The sequence below is a fragment of the Helianthus annuus genome, chromosome 1 (genome assembly GCF_002127325.2).
Source record: "Helianthus annuus cultivar XRQ/B chromosome 1, HanXRQr2.0-SUNRISE, whole genome shotgun sequence".
Classification (NCBI taxonomy): domain Eukaryota; kingdom Viridiplantae; phylum Streptophyta; class Magnoliopsida; order Asterales; family Asteraceae; genus Helianthus; species Helianthus annuus.
The window spans coordinates 45,449,483-45,468,706 of NC_035433.2; the positions used below are offsets into that span (position 1 = coordinate 45,449,483).

Consider the following 19,224-nt stretch of genomic DNA (forward strand, 5'->3'; position numbering starts at 1 on the left):
CAATTTCCATGTGTTATGAAACAATGATTCTGTTACAACACTCCCCGATGTTTCCGCCACGTTTTGTTGTTCCACGTGTCGGGGTGTGACATCTTGTCTTTTCTCTCTCTCTGAGTCTTCTTGAAAGTTTAACATCTTCAGCAGCCACAGTCTCCCTCTTGCTCAAACAGACTCCCCGTGGATCTGTCTTCAGCTTCAGTTGCTCCCCCTTTCGATAGACTCTTTTTCTTCAGGCTCCCCTTTTTGTCAAGCTTCCGTGCTTTTGGGATCAAAACCTGGCTTTCCGATTACAAGCTCCCCCTTGCGATAAGCTTGTCTTTAGACTCCCCCTTAGGCTCAGTTTTCGGGATCGTAATCAGGTACAACATCTGTAAATTTCAAAAAAATTAACAATGAAAGCATTTTGAACATCCAGGATTGAAAACCTGGTTCTAAGCATAGATATAACAATACGAGTATATCTAGAATTACTTTGGCTCTCTCCCCCTATCAAAATACTTTATGGATTTGACGAATTTAAGTATCCAAATCCCTCACAGTTAATCATCCAAGTCCAAATTAATGACCTTGGAGATTTCATAAACTGTTTTTGATTTTTGATTAAAACTTCAAGTTTCAACTTAATGAACTTGTTTTATTTTCAGAAACACGTCCAGCATACTCAGATTTTGAAACTCAGCACTCAGACATCGGTTGTCGAAATTAAAGTAGAATCAAAATCTTTTTGTATTTTTCTGAAACATAAAGCAGTAAAGAAATATTTACAGACAATATTTTTGTTTAAGTTCGTGTCAGAGGATCATATCAGTTTATGAAAAATCACTAGCACCGTTGAGCTTTAAACACTTTAAGTTCTAAACGATTCACTTAGATTGTCAGTATACTGATCCACTTAAATTTTTACACAATACGAGATTAGTGTTTTAAGAACAAAAACTTATTCGCGTGTCCCAACTCAGAATATACTCTCGTATCAAAATTCCCTAGATTCAGTCTTATAGGTGAGTATACCATAATGATATCTGTATTCTGGGTTAATGCGAGACCTTGAGAGCTCAGGTATGAACTACCGTTCAGTCAAAGAGATGAAGGCTCGACTTTGAGGTATGTTCCCTTTAGGGAATCTTTTTTACAACTGCAATTGATTTATATCTTTTGATATTTTCTCAATTTTTATCCAGAGGGTAAGCTTTTAAAGCGCGTAAAGTATTATACGAGCTCTAGTCCATTGCTTCTGCAATATCGGTAGACTAGGTATAATACCCCGGATATGAAACAGTATAAAGACCTAGTATCTCAGAATCAGGCAATCTCTCAAACAAGATTTCGGGGGTTACCCATATATCCGAGAGATGTTCCCCACGAGATAAGTAAGTATATGATATTTAGATTTATATCTTGAAATCAATCTACTAAGCGTGTAAAAGCCTACTGGCATATCATCAGTGAGACCGCTTATCACATTTTAACTTTCCAATTCTTTAGCGTACTGTGATTGTCTAACTGATGTACTATCATTTCCTCTTTTTACACAAAACTCATTTTGATTTTCTTATTGTTTTTGGCTTTTTCAAAATTTTAAATGTTTTTGGATTTTCTGACAACGCTTACTCCCCCTAAAATTTAAAACATTTAAAGAAAATTTGATAATCGAAGCTGATAGCTTTATCTCGCCATCAATTTTCTACTTCACATGCTCTGTTTTGAAGAAAATATACCCTCATGATTTACAACACATTGATATTTGACAACTTGAAAATCGTTTTTCAATCTTGTGAAATTAATCATGTTTGTTCCGCCGTGAGGGTTTCGGCGTATTCAATTAACATATTTTTTAAATTTTTGATTTTTTGACAAAATTTAAAAACAAACATATTTTTCATTTTTCAAAATTTTCAAAGTAAAAACATATTTTGGCTTTCAAAATTTTCAATTTTTAGGATTTTTAATATGATTTATTTATGTACAGAAATGAACAAATTCCCTTATTTCAGACGCAGGGACCAGCAACCTCCTCTTGTTGTGCCAGGCTACTCTGATACTCCTTTTGACAATCATCCTTTTTCTGGAACACCTGCACATTCACACAACTCAATTACTTGAACAAATTAGCCCAGGTCTGTTGGACCTTAGGCATTGTCACACAATAAGAATCATTCAACTTCGGAAAATCTTTATCATTTTGCACAAATGTATTTTCATTCTAATTATCACTCACAAAAACCTTTTGTATCTTTTCCACCCAAGCTTGTCCTTTTGAACCATTTCTTTTATAAAATCTTGAATCATTTTGATTATTTTGATTTTGAACAACTTTTGGTTTCCAAAACTGGTTTGGTTTTGTTGCATCAACAGTTGTTTTCCAACTTTGTGTTGTTCTAAATCTGGGTGTCACCGGTTTCCATGTTTGTTTTGAATCAAACTGTGGTACCCGCGGAAAATCCACAGACATCCTAATCTAACACCTCGCCACTTTTGGACTACTTATCAAATTTCGGGATGAAATTTCTTTCAAGTTGGGGATGATGTGACAATCCGCACCTTCAAGGTTAGTGTCGTCTAACCTCATAACCTTAAATCTTGTACTATTCCTTTTCACCCTACGTTTTATCATGCGTTACGTTGAGTGCTTGTTACTTGTTAAATCGATTAAACACGGTTGTTGTTATAATAACGTATGTATAAGTCGATATTGTTACACACTTTGGTTCACTCGCGCACCTCATGAGAAACCGCACAATCAACACTCTCTCTTAGCTCTTGGGCCGGTGTGCACCTTATCTCAACTCTCGGCCCAGTGTGTACCGAAGCCCAAACACAATTACACTTCAAGTGGGTTCGGTCCACTTGTTCCGATTTTATATGTATGGGTTTCCATGCATCTATCATATTAACACAAAGATAAGCAAACCCTAAACAACCCCACCTCTCCCTTGAACCACGACGGCAGTAGACCCCTTCCCCCTCTCGAGGCATCATTCCATTTGATCGAGTTTTTGGTTAGTGAATTCATATATACGTTAATTCTTATTTGGTGATCTTTTTTATGTGTAATCTGGATTAACAAAATTAGATATGTATGTTCTATAAACGTGAGAGACTTAATGTTGTGTTTCTTGCATGATTAAACTATGCTTGGGAAGGTTGTTTATGAATCTGATTTAAATGTTTAGGAGGGATGACCTAGGAGGATTACATGTACACTTTGGATAATTGAGTATATGTAATTGATGACTAATGTTGCATAAATTGGTATGCACATGAATGATTGAACACCTGTGAATGAATGGCTAATGATGTGCAATTTATTTCATTGGACCTCAACAATAAGTGGGTTGACACAGTTGATATAAAAATAATAGACTGTAAAATTTATAATCGGGCCGCTACTTTATTGGTTTTGACAAAAACACATGGGCTCAATGTCATGTGAATTTCATAAATGGTTCTGAAAGATTCACTGATCAATATACTTCACGTGAAATTTTGACTTTAATGAAATGTTGTTTGTTCCATGATTTCGGCTTATGTGACAACGTGTACACACTGTAATGATTGCAGTTTTGAATTGATTGAATGATTATGATTACTAGCTGTTAGACAATAATCATCGTTTGATTATAATTTTATATGTGTGTGGAATGGAAATTGTTACACGCATATGATCGATGAATGTTCATGTTAGGATTGGTTAGATGAAACAAGTAACTGTTGTGATCCAATACTCTTGTTTAGAAAAAAGTGTTAGCTGTTGACTACGTGACTTCGACAAAACAATAGTAATGTTTCGTCATGCATGATTCCCGATGAAAGATGAAGTCTTTCGTCACACCTTATCCCGACGAAATATGGGATCCTTCGTCGACAAGCATCCCGACAAAAGATGATCCGACGAAAGATGAAGTCTTTCGTCACCGGGATGTTTCGTCGTGTAAGCAAATGAGCCAAACAGTAGGTGATCTATGTTGGTTTGACTTGTATGAAAAATAAACTCACCTGTTATACTTTGTGACATTCGCATGAGATGTGAAATTGTGGAAGGTAGTGTGTATTAGCCGCATCTTATACTGTGATCAGGTGATAGATGTAAAACGTGAACTTGATTGATTGTAAAAGCTATATTATTCGTAACCATTGTTGGGAACATGAACTGTGTTTTAAACGTGTACGAAATCTTAAGGCTTGCTATGTGATATGTGTTAACGGTATTTCGTGTGACTTGTTGCAAACGTAAATTGGATATGTGTTTACGAAAACTGACTGTTCTTTATAACCATGGTAGGGTATGGTTGACCAACTTGGTACGGGTAATGTGATGTAACATACCGAGCAATCTAAGGTGAGTTCACTACTCTTTTTCCAAGCATGCGTCTCGGGGAGGGACATCTGGTAATTGTTCCGGGGAGGAACGTCGGGTTATTGGGCTGTTGGTTATTAAACTCATTTCTATCGATAAGTCCCCTTACATCTACCGATTAGTTTCCGGTGAGGCAACGGGATTATTAATTGATAGCGCTATTAGGTTTGGCACCCTCACACCGTACCGGGGAGGATGGGCGTGAACTAATTACCTTAACCACTTGACCAATGTTTTGATAAGGCATTGGGGTTTGGGCAAATAAATCTAGAGCCATCTGCGGTAATCGAGTTAATAACAACATCAAATCAAACCACTGAAAGGTTTTAAACTCACATCTGGTAACTAAACGCGTTAACAAACTTTGAACTCACCAGCGTCGTCTGACACACTTGTCTGCATGCTTGCAGGCCCATAGGTTTATATCATTTGGAACTTGCTGTCTGGGATGCTGGAGTGGTCATGGGTCGAGATACATGGAATCGCAAGACAAGTCTAACGGTTTTGTACATGTGGTTTATGAAACACTTACAAATGATTTATGCTTCCGCTGTATACAATGAATTATACATAACGTTTTGTAACACTTTATCTTAATGAATGAAAGTTTTATTTAAATATAGTTACAAGCTCAATGTGATTGGTGGCTAGACCCTGGTACGTCACACGTCCTGCGGTGTTTCCGCAAGTGGTATTTTGGGGGTGTGACACAAACCTAGTCTGGTTTGATTTCCAGGTTTGATTCGAAGCAAACCTGTTTGTGTTGTACCTCCAAGTTTTTTTTGAATCAAATCTGGTTGACCTTTGTTCCACGTTCTCAGATTTCTGTTTTTCAACATCAACAGGCTTTGGGTTTGGACACTTGCATGCTAGATGTCCAGTTTAATCACATTTAAAGCATGTTCTCTTGGACACATCTTTAGCCTGTTGTTGTTGTTTTTTCTGAGCATAGAACTCTTCATTAGACTGTCGTCTAAACTGGAGTTCTTTCTCTTCTTCAGAACTTGTTCCGTGAACAAAATCCATCTTTTTCTGATAGTTTGGCATTTCAGTTCTTTTCCAATTCTGTTTCTTTTTATAACCCAACCCAGCCTTCATGTTTTTCTTCTTGAACTCAGGTTTTTTATAAAAAGTTTTGTGACTCTTTCCAGCAAACTTTGAAATCTCAGATTCTTCAATTTCAACCAACTTGAACACTTTGTCAATCTTTTCTGAAATCACATTCTGAATTGGGACTTCATTATCTGAGAATAATTTGTCTGATCCAATCATGGTATAAACCAATCCTTTTAAATCATCATTCATTTTTTTCTCAAATTTTGAGTTTTTCAGATAACCTTCATGAAAACTACCTTCATTTTCATCATGTGATTCAGACTTACCTGTTTCAACAGACTCTTCTTTCAAAACACTTTCAACGACCTTACCTACCACCTCTGAATCACTAGAATCATCAGATTTGGAATAGGTTATGTCTATATTGTCTGGCAATTGATCAACCATGTTGAAAGCTTTTTCCACCTTCTCATCATCATAGAATGTGAATTTTTCCACAAACGATGGTGGAACCTGATGATACTCTGAGCCAATTCCTTTCTTGTTTTGCTTAGAATCTTTACCATCCGGTTTTATATTGAAAACGCATTCAAGAATATATGATGAAGCGTGATAACTGTGTAACTTGTTGTTATCTTGTTCTAATCAGCTATTTTACGCTTTAGCTTACCAACATCTTCAATGTAAGAATTTACAACTTGTTGTTTAATTTCATACTATCACTTAAGCGTATTAGATGTTTCAGAACAATGTTTCAATCTCGATTGAACAAGTTTCAATTGGCTCTTCACGTCTTCATATGATTCTTTTGTGATATGATATGCAAGTTTTATTGAATCATACTCTTTTTTTCATTTCTTGAAAAGCATTTTCTTTTTGTAAACATTCTTCAGTCATTTTTGAAACCTTTTCTTTCAAAATTTCATTTTCTTTTTCTAAAATCTTGCATTTTTGTGTTAGTTTTTCATCATTATCTTTCAAAACTTTTTCATTTTCTAACATTTCTTTGCATCTTACTTTGAAGACTTTTTTCAATTTTAGTGAATTCAATGTCTCTTGTTCTGAATTTTTCATCTTTTTCAGTACAAGCACTGCACGTTGCCATGCATTTCTTGTACTGTTCAACATTTTTATTGAAGACTTCAGAATCAGTTGAAGTATTTACCTCACTGATTGGCATTTCGGCTTTCTCTTCAGTCTGCTTCTGATCTGCTTCTTTCTTTTGTTTTTCCTCAGCAGCATCATCACCATCGATCACTTCAACCGATCTTTCAAGCTTCTCGTCAACTTCTTCTTTCTTCTTTAGATCATCTTCATTTTGCTATTCTTCAGTAACAGCTTCTTCATCAACAGCTTCTTCTTCTTTTTCACCTTCCACTTTCTTTTCTTCTGCAATCTGCTTCAGTTCATCCACCAAACTTTCAACATTCTTCTTCATCCTCTCTTCATCTCTCTGTCTTAGACTTGCTGTCATGACATCTCTGATGATTTTATCCAGCTTTTTCACATAATCTTTATCTTTCGCAACCTTTGAATAGTACTCGCCGGATAGAGGGATTACTGCAAGAACGTCGTTAAACACCACTTCTTTTCGATGGACAACTGGTTCACCTTTGCTGTTGAGATAACATTCTCGTTTCTTGTCGTACCTTCCATAATTCTTTGCTTCTTCATATTCTTTCTCCATTTCTTCGATTCGATACCCAACAATACATCTCTCTCTGTATGTCTTCTCTTTCAGAATCTCTTCTTTTGTTTCATGACTTGTGCTGTGAATGCGTAACCAACAGCATCCTCTTCTAGAAGAACTTTACTCCAGTCAAATCCTTCATCATCTTGGATCACTACCAATGCTCTTGACTTCTCTTTCTCATAAATGTTTCAATTTGTTTCATATTTCATAGTTCCTCTTTGCTCCTGTGATAGATCGCTTTACGATAGTAATCGTCTTTAAAAGGATTAGTGGTTTCTTCAACAGCAGAATTTCTACTTTTCTCTTTTAAAATGACCCTTTTGTTTGCATTAGAAGCATGTCACTTTTGATTTGTCGAAGCCCAGCTTTGTTGATGGTCCACCGAGTGTTTGTCTTCCAGTTATTTCCATGAACCGATGTGCTCTTCGAATGCAGCTAGCCAAGCACCCTCTCAGATCAATCAGTTCCATCTCTTCCGGATCTATCTGGTCGTAATCTTCCTGTGTCAGCTTAGAATTTCCAATTTTCCCAGCCACCAGACTTTCGTATGATTCCAGAATTGATGCCAGCAAACTCATTTGCTGTTTAGCAGCATTCATGCTCATTGCTGGAGAATTTTTCAGCTTTAATGCAATGTTGCAGAGAATTTCTTCTGATTTTTCATAGTTTGATGTTGTTGGTGATGAATGATATCCTGGATCGTAGCTTTATGAGCTTTTCTGTGAGTCTTTTGTCTTTTCAACACTGTATGCAGTCTTTGGCGATTCACTAACTTTCACCAAAGGTACGCTGCCTTTGTAGTAAAGACCGACATTTTGTTGATACGAAGAACTGCTCATCTTGCTTTGTTTTTACAACTCAAGCTCATAACTCTCTATCTTTTCTATCAAAACATCAAGGGTAATTGTATCATACAACACATCATTTTCAAGATAAACACAAACGTTTGCCACTAACCAACTCGTGGTAACGCTTCAGTGATTTTATCAATGATTTCCTCATGGGTTTTTGTTACTCCAAACCTATCGAGTTCAATTTTAAGGTGACAAAATCTTTCAATCATTTGTCTTACAGATTCACCTTTTATTCCGTCAAACAAATCAAATTCCTTTTTAAGTAAAGCTATTTTGTTCTTTTTGATTTGTTTCCCACCCTCAGCTTTAACCCGTAATGCTTCCCACACTGATTTAGATGAGCCATCGTGATTAAGCAGTGCGAAGATATCATCTCTAATCTACTATTGGATTAAAGCAATCATCTGTTGTTCATACGAAAAATTCCTTTTATCATCAACGGATAAGATTTTAAGTGGGATGTCTTCGTTTTTATCATCAACTGTCCTGCTATTATCAAATTCCATACAAAACAAGCTTTCGTGCGCATAAGCTTTGGCCCAGTTAATGAATCATTCTTTCCACCACGTATAATCTTCAATACTATCAAGTTTAGATGGTTTTGAATTAGTTCCGTAAAAATTATCATGACTGATGTTTTTAGTTATTGCTTTCGAAATGCTTTTCGGTGTGACAGTCGATGTTTCGGAAGATTTTGAAGTGTAGGCCTTGTAGAACGTGTTCTAGAACTCTTCCTCCATGACGTACAACTCTTTGTTTTTCTCTTTTGCGTAAAGCACTTTGAATTTGCACCTCGTTTATCACCTGCAAACAAACAAACGATCAGTTTAAAGTGAACTGAATTCATGAAACTCCGTGAAATGTGTGTTGTTGATATCGATCTAAGACTTGTGTCGAAGATTCGCGGACTCGTTCCAATTTTTGATATGTCAATAATGATGTCCGGATGAAAACTTGATCGGATGACTTTGAACGGATCACTTTGATCGGATGAAGATCCTAGCGGATCATTATCTGCTTGAATGTAATGGATTGGACGAAGATCCGAGCGGATCACTTTTCAAATATACTTTTCGTCCGAATTGTCATTCGGTCGAACGAAAATCCGTTTGGTGACTTTCTCATGCAACTGACAACTCAAATAAAATCTAATTAGGCCGCTGCTTTAATTGGGTTGCAACTTCAAATTGTGAAATGGGCTTGTTAATGGATCGGATGACTATATGATCGGATAGTCATCCGATAACATCCATAAGTCTACTAGTCAAATGTGAAGTGTTACAATCGGATGGTGTCACATCCCGACCACGTAAAACAACAAAACGTGGCGGAATCATCGGGGAGTGTTGTAACAGAATCATTATTTCATAACACTTGGAAAAATTGAAATTTTGTTTTATTGATTAAATGCGTTACAATGTCTTAACAAACAAAGAAGTATAACATAATTAACTAGTCTTGCGTCTGTTATTGTCACTAAGGCCCAAGTCCGCCTATGTGTATCTTGACCAATCCTATGCATCATCTCCTGAAACACATGTGAAAATAGGTACGTCAGTATAAAAATGCCAGCGAGTACATAGGTTTTATTGATTTAGGATTCATGACTTATAAGTTTAGAAAAGAAGTTGTTTAACAAAAGTCAGTCATGATCCTTGTAAAATGTTTTTGTTTTATAAATCATTTGAAAAGCGATGATAAGGTAGATGATATGTAAAAGAGTAATGTAAGGTTACATGAATAACCAAGTAAAAATGAGTTTGTATAAAATAAGTTGTTTGTAAAACAATGTCTTGTGAAATATATGTTATATGTCTAAACTGAAATGATTTAAACAACGCTGCGATATGTAATATCATACAAACACTTATATATAGGAAGTACCAGCGGCGTATCCACCATGCTTGTATCATATTACACATGCCTCGTTACTTAAATCACTTACCCAAACAAACCACCAATGTAAGATGTCTATGTTTAAACCAATTGCCAAATGTATTGAATAATATGTCAAGATGTAAATCATGTAATGTATAACCAATGTCAAAAATGTTTATGTGTCAAATGTAAATCATGTAGTGTGTAACCAAAATGATATGTATGGCTAGTGAAATGCATCAACTAAACCATAGGTAAAATGCACAAAACAAAGTATTGAAGTAAAACTTGGTTTAAATCAAAGTTATGTTTTGTGGAAATGCATGCTATACTGATACAAACATCTATGCGGTGTTGTGAAAATGCATACATTCAAGCCTTGCGACTGTGACGATAAACCCCTAACGAATTAAAGGTTTATCTGAGTAAATGTATATCGAATTCGGTCATTCCTTCCATCCAAACATACCTAGGATGTCAGGAACGGGAGTTGTCAATTCCTATGGTACCACTACCTACTAACGAACGGCGTGATCAATGTTAATGAATGTATATTGTCCCATTTAAACAAACCAAATGTCATACCAAAATGTAAGCATGTGATGTGATGTGAATGTACTAAGTATGAACTAAATGAACATACATAGCATGTGATGTGATGTAAAACAATGTACTAGTATGATGAACATACATAGCATGAAAAGGTAATGTAAATCAAATGTACTAAGTATGATGAACATACATAGCATGTGATGTAAAACAATACACTACGTATGCACTAAATGGACATACATAGCGTTAAATGTAATGTAAATCAAATGTACTAAGTATGCACACAATGGACATACATAGCAAAAACATAATGAAATCATGTACTAATAGTGTACTAGTGAACATAGCAAGTATATGATATGAAAACATAAAAAGCATGAAAGTAACAAGTCGGCACATGTAAAAGAGGGGACTATATACTCACTTAAGATTGCTCAATAGACTTTAGATATCCACCAAGCAAAGCTAGAAGATCACGGATTCAAACGGCACCTAATATAGGTATCTACATTAATAAACGGACCTATCGAAGGATCGGGTAGTACGAGGGTTTGTAAACCAAATAAGTGTGGGAACTTATGTAATATGGTTTAACAAGCCTATATACTAAAACGAAACCTATCCTAAGTGCTTTTGACCCGTTACGACCCGTTTAGGTAGCTTATGCTACTTTAACGCGCCGTTCGCGTAAATCGCGTTCAGACCACCTAACTAGCCCTATGACAAGTAAGATATGCCTTAACATGTTTAATATCGTTTCCAAATCAGTTTAGATGTCAAAAGTTATGTTACTTATGCTTAAAATGAATTTTGGCGCAAAAAGGGTATTTTGGTAATTTTCCTAAGGCAAATAAACTACCTATCATACAACTACTTAAACGAAGTGACCATAAGGTATAACCTCGGAAGGTTTCCCTATACAAATGGGTCGGGTTTGAAAGCATAAGCGATTGTTTAGATCGCTTACCTTTACGACCCTAGACAAGCACAATTCTAAAAGTGACGAGTTAAACATGTTAAAACATGTTTAACAAAGTTTAAAAACAGGTTTGGTATCAAGACAAAGGGTCTTGATACCCAAAAGAAGTTTGGTTACAAAATACGCAAGAATACGCATTTTGGCCGAAACTACGACTCGTCATTAACCCTAGATAACGTGGTAATCAGTAGGTATAGTCACTAGGGACTATAACCATCGTGATTACGCTCACGTTATGAAGTTCAAACGAACTTTGCATTAACCATAAACTGGTCAATGCAGAAAGTCAAACACAGTTTGACTTTAACGCTAAAACGAAAGAAAAGCACGAAAGAATACTTACAGAAGGTCCCCGCAAGATTTGATCCGATTTACCCTCAGGTATGAAGTATGAACTCCAACTTAGAGGGCCAAAATCAGATTCAAATGTGGGTTTTGCAAATGAGAATGGAGGGGTATTTATAGATTTCATGGAACCGTTAAGATCGTTCGTCGAATAACGTGCTTTAATCTTAACCGTACACATGTGCCCATGGTTTTGTAAAACCATGGGAGCCCCTAGAATGAGTCCATAGTATAATAAAAACCGTTGAATATTAGCCCATGGTATTGCAAAACCATGGGTTAAAACCATCAACTCTCAAAAGTGGACCAAGTTCAATGTATCTGCCAGAAATTTCAAAAATGGTCCCTGCACTTGTAAAACTTGATTTTTTTTTTTGCACTTTTAAGCCCCGTTGTAACATTTGTGCTCGAGATCATTATGAACAGTCCAATTATCAATAAAACAATGTTATTTGATCCCAATGTTTGTTTGGTTGTGTTTTACATTTTTCATGTTTTGACTTTTGTTCAATTTCAAACTCTACATCGCTTTCTAGAGAATTATACGCAAACTGGTGCATAAACGTACTCAGTTTAATGCGACAAATACTCCGGAACATCAACATATACTCAACCTACCTTAAATAACCTTTACATAACTTAGAAATAAGTTTTGAAGGCTTTGGTATGGCAAAAACAGGTTAATTCGCTTACAGGGACTAAACTTGACAAACTGCGAAAGTATGCCAATTCGAACTGTAACGAACATTCCGGAACATGTCCATAAGTTAAACATACCATACATATCCTTTACATCGCTTAGAAATAGGCTTTGAGGGGTTTGGTATGCTAAAATAAACTTTTGGATCATTCAAGGACTAAAAGTGTCAAAAAGTGCACAAGTTTGCACATTCGCGCATAACTTATGTTCTGAATACATCCGGACATCCAAAAATTTATGTAAGCATCCTTATATTATGCCTTAGTGTTTGGCATGAGAAAAATCCATTCGTCGCGTCATTTGGATCATTTTTCGCGCTTATGCGCATTCCGTCGTAATTAACCGAACATCGCGATCGTACGGCCAAACGAACCAACATCCGACATATTTTTGGGCATGTTTCATGTCCACAATGTTTAGGCATCATTTTAGGGCCTTAAAGTTGGCTTTACGGGCCTTAGAAGTGTCGGAAATGGCTTAAACATGCAACAGGGACCAAAACTGTAAATTCTGCAAGTTGTGCAGATCAGACATAGCCAGGCAGCCCGCCTGGGTTATGCCTGTATGCTGATGAGGGCCGCATGGCCCCTTCAGTTGTAGAAACTTTGTTTTCTTGCAAAAATTGGCCTTTCAAACACTCCAAAGGGCAATGCCCTTTCACAATCTGTAGAGACAGGGTCATTTTGAGCTACCACAACAACTTGACAAGTGTACACATAAGATTGTGGCACGATATTGAAGAAACGATCCTAACGGCTTTACTTTTCCTATAAATACCCCCCTTTGGTTAAAACCCACAAAAATCTGATCTAAAGCTCTAAGTTGGAACCTTTGTTTCATACCTGAGCCATTTTGATCTAGATTAGCATTCGGGGACCCTTCGTAAGTGTTCTTTCGTTCTTTTATTCGCTTTTCGAGTCCGAAAGTCAAAGTTTTGCTTGACTTTCTGTGTGACCAGCCTATGGTCAACACGAAGTTCATGGAACTTCATAACGTGAGCGTGATCACGATGGTTATAGTCCATGGCGACTATACCTACTGATTACCACGTTATCTAGGCTAAGTGACGAGTCGTAGTTTCGGCCAAAATGCGCATTCTTGCGTATTTTATAACCAAACTACTTGTGAGCATCAAAGCCGTTTGTTTTGATGCCAAACCTGTTTTGTAAACTTAGTTAAGCATGTCCTAACATGCTTAGCTCGTCACTTTTAGTTTAGTGCATATATAGGGTCGTAAGGTAAGCGATATAAACAATCGCTTATACTTTCGAACCCGACCCATTTGGTCGATCATTAGGATCCGACCAAACACATTAGGTGACCATAGCTATAACCTTCTGAGGTTATACCTTATGGCCACGATGTTAGGCGTTCCAAACGCGTTCTACGCGAACGACGCATTAAGGTAGCATAAGCTACCTAAACGGGTCGTAATGGGTCGCAAGCACTTAGGTTAGGTTTCATTTTAGTATGTAGGCTTTGTTAGACCATATTTCACGAGTCTCCATACTCGTTTGGTTTACGAACCCGCATACTATCCGATCCTTCCGATTTTGGTCCGGTATATTAACATAGCTACCTATTAGGAGCCGTTTGATATTCCGTGATCTCTAGCATTATTTGGTTTTTAAACAAGAACTTCAAAGCAATCTCAGGTGAGTACATTGAACCCCATCTTTTACTGTTTTCTAAACTGTTTTGGGGTGAAACACATGTGCCTACTTGTTACTTTCATGCTTTCCATGTTTTCACATCATATACCGGCTATGTTCGTTAGTACATTATAGTACATGATTTCATTACATTTCATGCTATGTATGCCCATTGTGTGCGTACTTAGTACATTGCTTTACATTACATTTCATGCTATGTATGCCCATTGTGTGCGTACTTAGTACATTGCTTTACATTACATTTCATGCTATGTATGCCCATTGTGTGCGTACTTAGTACATTGCTTTACATTACATTTCATGCTATGTATGCCCATTGTGTGCGTACTTAGTACATTGCTTTACATTACATTTCATGCTATGTATGCCCATTGTGTGCGTACTTAGTACATTGTTTCACATTACATTTCATGCTATATATGCCCATTGTGTGCATACTTAGTACAATTGTTTACATCACATGCCTTCATTTTGGTATGACATTTGGTTTGTTTAACATGGAACAATACATTCATTAACATTAGCTACGCCGTTCGTTAGTAGGTAGTGGTACCATAGGAATTGACAACTCCCGTTCCTGAAATCCTGGGTTTGTTTGGATTGGAAGGAATGACCGAATTCGATATACATAACTTAGATAAACCTTTAATTTGTTTAAGGGTTTATCGCCACAGTCTCAAGGCTTGGATGTATGCATTTTCACAATACCGTATAAATGTTAATATTAGTAGAGCATGCATTGTTCCACAGAACATAACGTTGATTTAAACCATGTTTTACTTCAACACCTTGTTTTGTGCATTTTACATATGGTTTAGTTGATACATCTCACTTACCGTACAAGATATATTTTGGGTACACATTACATGATCTACATTAGACATAAACATTTTGACATTGATATACATACTTGGTGGTTTACATTGAACATAGACATTTCGATATGGTTTAAACAATAACACTTGACAATTGATTTATACATGAACAATTTACATGGTGGTTGGTTTGGGTGAATGGTTTGAGTAACGTGGCGTATGTAATATGGTACAAACATGGTGGATACGCCGCTGGTACTTCCTATATATAAATGCTTGTATAATATTACATATCGTAGCATTATCTAAATCATTTCAGTTTAGACATATAACATTTTATACAAATAACACACTTTTCACTAGACATTGATTTACAAACGACTTATCTTATACAAACTCGTTTTACATGGTTATCCATTTAACCATACAGTGTTCTCTTATTTATACATATCATCTGATCTTATCGTTTTTCAAAAGATTTACAAGACAAAGCAAATTACAAGGTTCATGACTAAACATTTTCTCAAACATAAGTCATGAATTCTGTATTCACAAAACCAATGTATCTCACAGGCATTTTTATGCTGACGTACCTATTTTCACATGTGTTTTCAGGAGATGATGCATAGGACTTATCAAGACATACTTAGGCAGACCTGTGCCTTAGTGACTTAAAACGAGACAAGAACTAGTTAAATTATGTTATGTACTCTTTGGTTCTTGTCTAAAACAATGTAAACTTTCATGTTTGATTAATAAAACGAAACTTCAATTGCCATGGATTTGAAACAATTGATTCTGTTACAACACTCCCCGACGTTTCTGCCGCGGTTGCGTGTTATACGCGGTCGGGGTGTGACAGAAAAGTTGGTATCAGAGCCAAATGTTATAGGGAATTAGGTTATTTGTAATGCTTTGACCTAGTCTATAACCTTCCTAGGACCCTAACGCAAGTTTACTTGCGTTTAGTCATAAAACAATATTGTCACCTGTCCTTAGGCGACAACCACAACAAAAACATAAATTTCAAAACCGCTTCGAAAACTAATCATCTGTTCTAGGATGATTGATTACTAGGTTTTGAACCCTCTATTGTAAGGTTTTGAACCCTCTGTTATATGGTTTTGAACCCCTTTGAGCTTTCAAAGCCTCGTCATAATTTGGGTCTTATTGTGTGAACACGTGCAATTTGGAAGAGTGGATGCTTGTACTCTGAGTTTTCTGTCTAAGGCTAGAGTGTTCGTATAAATCCACTTAATCGGACCAGTCACTCTTACCTGGGAACTCTTGGGGTGAGTGTCCACTTATAGGCTAAAGCATGTCTTCGCGATACATTAATATGACCTGCTTACTTTGATTAGACACCGTCGCATTTGTTTGCCTTAGGTAACAAACAAATGATCGCAATTTCTATGCGTTGTCATCTTGTTTTGTTTACCGATAACATTTCATTTATTTCCTCCTATATCCTTCATTTCCTCCAGAATGTCTCTTCATCGCAACGATGCGCAGATATCCGAGCAGACTGCCAAATTTGCCCAGCGGATAGGCGAAGTAATTCTGAAGACTGTTGAATTAGGCTTCGCCATGTCTCGTCTCAACAATGAAGCCACTCTAGGGCCACCAAAGGAAGCAGAAGTCAAGCCTGCACCACCAGCCAAGAAACCAATCAAGGAATCAAAGACCATGGATGAACAGACTGGATCCCTTAATGTGACAACCCTCACTAAACTAGGTATCCGTACGACTTAATTAACTATTAATTGTTGCTTAATTTCTGTGCTTAACTGAAAATACTGATGAACTGCTACTTGACTGTTGATACTTGTACATATCTGCATCATACCTTGATTTCCGTCACTACATTATTTACTTACTGAACTCTAGTGACAAACATGATGCACAAAAGCACAGTAGCATTTGAACGGATAATCTATTGAACATGCTGATAAAGCCAGCATCAGGCAGACACTGCCTCTAAGGGCCTGTATGAGCCAGAAATATTTTACTACACCCATAGTGTGTGTAGGGATACAAGGGTTGTAGAACCGCGTCTCTAGGAATAAGATATAATGATTGGATGTGCCTAAAACGTACTCTAAGCACAAAACACAGCACTTTTATTAACATACCAGCTTCTAGCTAACTAATAAAGTGCCAAAACATGAGGAAATATTACTGACACTTTTGGAAATAAATTGTGTCACTAAAAATATCATTTACGACGCTTAAAAGATTACTTAAGCACTTTAACGGATTACTATCCAACTGAACAACCGGACTATACCCGGAACATAAAAATATTGCCAAAAATATTGTTAGTCTTTTTCTGAGCCAGTTAGGGTCCCTGATTACCCTAACACCCGTATTATAACACATCATACAACTAACGGAGTTAACCCCTAAAGTTAACCTACTTAACGTAACTAAGCCCCAACTACACACTTGAAATCGAACCATAGGACCCCCCCCCCTGGGCCGGTTCTATCCCCATGTAACTAGGTTGGTACTATTTTGATTATAATAATATACTTTGTCTCAAATCAAGAGGACATATTAACCAAGGGATTAAGGCATTTGATTTGTCTATAAATACAAGACTTAACACATGGGATTATCACTCACCACAACTCACAATCACCCTCTCTCCCTTGCCCTCCCAACTCTCGGCCGAACTCCCCTCTTGTTACCCATCCATTGTCGAGTCTTGTTCAATCCATTCCAAGCATACACAAGCCTTTCGGGTCACGTATTAGGAGCTTTGGAGCAAACGGAAGTGGAAGGACCTCGTTACTTAGCATTTATCCACATCGTTTTCGCCTAGATTCTTCCCTAGCCCCGAGCTAGAGGTATAATGTTTAAAACTCATTCTCGAGCATATCAAAGGTGGTTAATAAGATTTATAACGGTTAAAAGTCGGAAACATGCATTTTGAATCTCTAAAGTTTACTAAAAATGCAAGTGTTGTTGGATAAAAGATCATAAGTTGTGTAAAAGTTGTAGTGTTTGAATATGGTGATTGTTGAGGCCCGATCTATGTTGTGGTGGCTCGGATCATCGTCTAACCCGACTTTATTAAGATCATGAATCTTGACATAAGCTTGTTTCTATCGGTACGAGGGTTAAAAGGTGAAACTCTACCACACGAGAAACATGAACTTGTGTAAAAGTATTTTACTAGTAAAATGGTGTTTAAAACTAGCGGATCTACGTATGTGCAAGTGGTATTTTCGAAGGACCAAGTGTCGAGAAAATCATGTTTTATAAAAAGTCGGATGACAAACTAATGAATATGATTTTACAAACCACAAGTGTATAAACACTTGTGAAATAAGAAGTTTCGACAAAATAACAATCTTTGAGAAAGATGACGGGAAGTTGTAAAGAATGATTTATTCTAAAAACGGGGTTTTTACAAGATTAAACTATTTTATGCAAAGATCCACCAAATATAAGGAGATCTACACTATAGTTTTCGGAAAAACTACAAGTTCATGTAATAATGCGATTTACATACTAGTCGACTAGTTTGATGTGTCGGAAATTGTTTGATTGAATCAAGAAATTGTTGAAGTGATTTTGTAAAAGAAAATGATACGCTTGAAAGCGTGGCCACCTCCAGTTACAGGGGAAACTCTGGCGAAATTTTTCTAAAATCTAACACTTAGAATTATTTACAAGTGTTAAACTATTTTGAGATGTTTTCAAAATATATTTCGCCATGACTTTATTTATTAAATAATCGGAGGTGGGATTTTCACAAAAACTAAACATGATAAATATTTATTCGATAAATATATTTTTCACCACACTGTTTATGATTATTTTGTGAAAATATATAAATATTATTTTTAGAGTAAAAATAATATTTACAAACGTTGACGAACCCAAAATAATACAAACGCTTACACGACGAACATATAAGTTACACCGGTAATTATTATTACCACTTAATCGTTAAAACGTAACTTACGCATTACGGAAATATTCATGAACGCGTATCTTGTCGACGCATTATTTTGGAAATATTATGTGAAGTGAAAGTATAATATTTTTGAGAAAAATATTTATATTTTGGAAGTAGAAGTAAAAATATATTAAGTGGGACTTAATGATATAATACAAATACACATGTATTAAATCCCCCATCCTTGGGAAGGAGATTAACTACCAAGTACATGAAAGATATAAACACGAAATAGTTGTCTAACTGTTTCCCAAAACTTAAACTATAAAGCTAAGGCACGGCCATCCGTCTAATAGAATTAGCACATGTAGGTCGTTGCACAGCTGCCTGACATTCGGAGTACTTGGTATAGCGA

At 36.4% G+C, this 19,224-nt stretch overlaps 1 protein-coding gene across 1 annotated transcript; it reads right to left on the reverse strand.

The window, feature by feature from the left end:
• Nucleotides 1–1,990: 1,990 nt before the first annotated feature.
• On the reverse strand, nt 1,991–7,100 carry LOC110900478 (stress response protein NST1-like). Its single transcript, XM_022147366.1, has 3 exons — nt 6,785–7,100; nt 6,579–6,724; nt 1,991–2,074 (listed from the first exon to the last, which is right to left on the reverse strand). The coding sequence occupies exons 1-3, from the start codon at nt 7,098–7,100 to the stop codon at nt 1,991–1,993; spliced, it is 546 nt and encodes a 181-aa protein (XP_022003058.1).
• Between the last annotated feature and the right edge of the window lie 12,124 nt (nt 7,101–19,224).

Bases quoted from the DNA above. Each gene is read 5' to 3' on its own strand.
- LOC110900478 (XM_022147366.1), bottom strand. From the start codon at position 7,100: ATGGAGAAAGAATATGAAGAAGCAAAGAATTATGGAAGGTACGACAAG. The intron at 6,725-6,784 runs GTGAAAAAGAAG...AGCAAAATGAAG, and splicing joins AGAAGAAAAGAAAGTGGAAG to ATGATCTAAAGAAGAAAGAA. The intron at 2,075-6,578 runs GTAAATACTTCA...GTGAATGTGCAG, and splicing joins CCGAAATGCCAATCAGTGAG to GTGTTCCAGAAAAAGGATGA.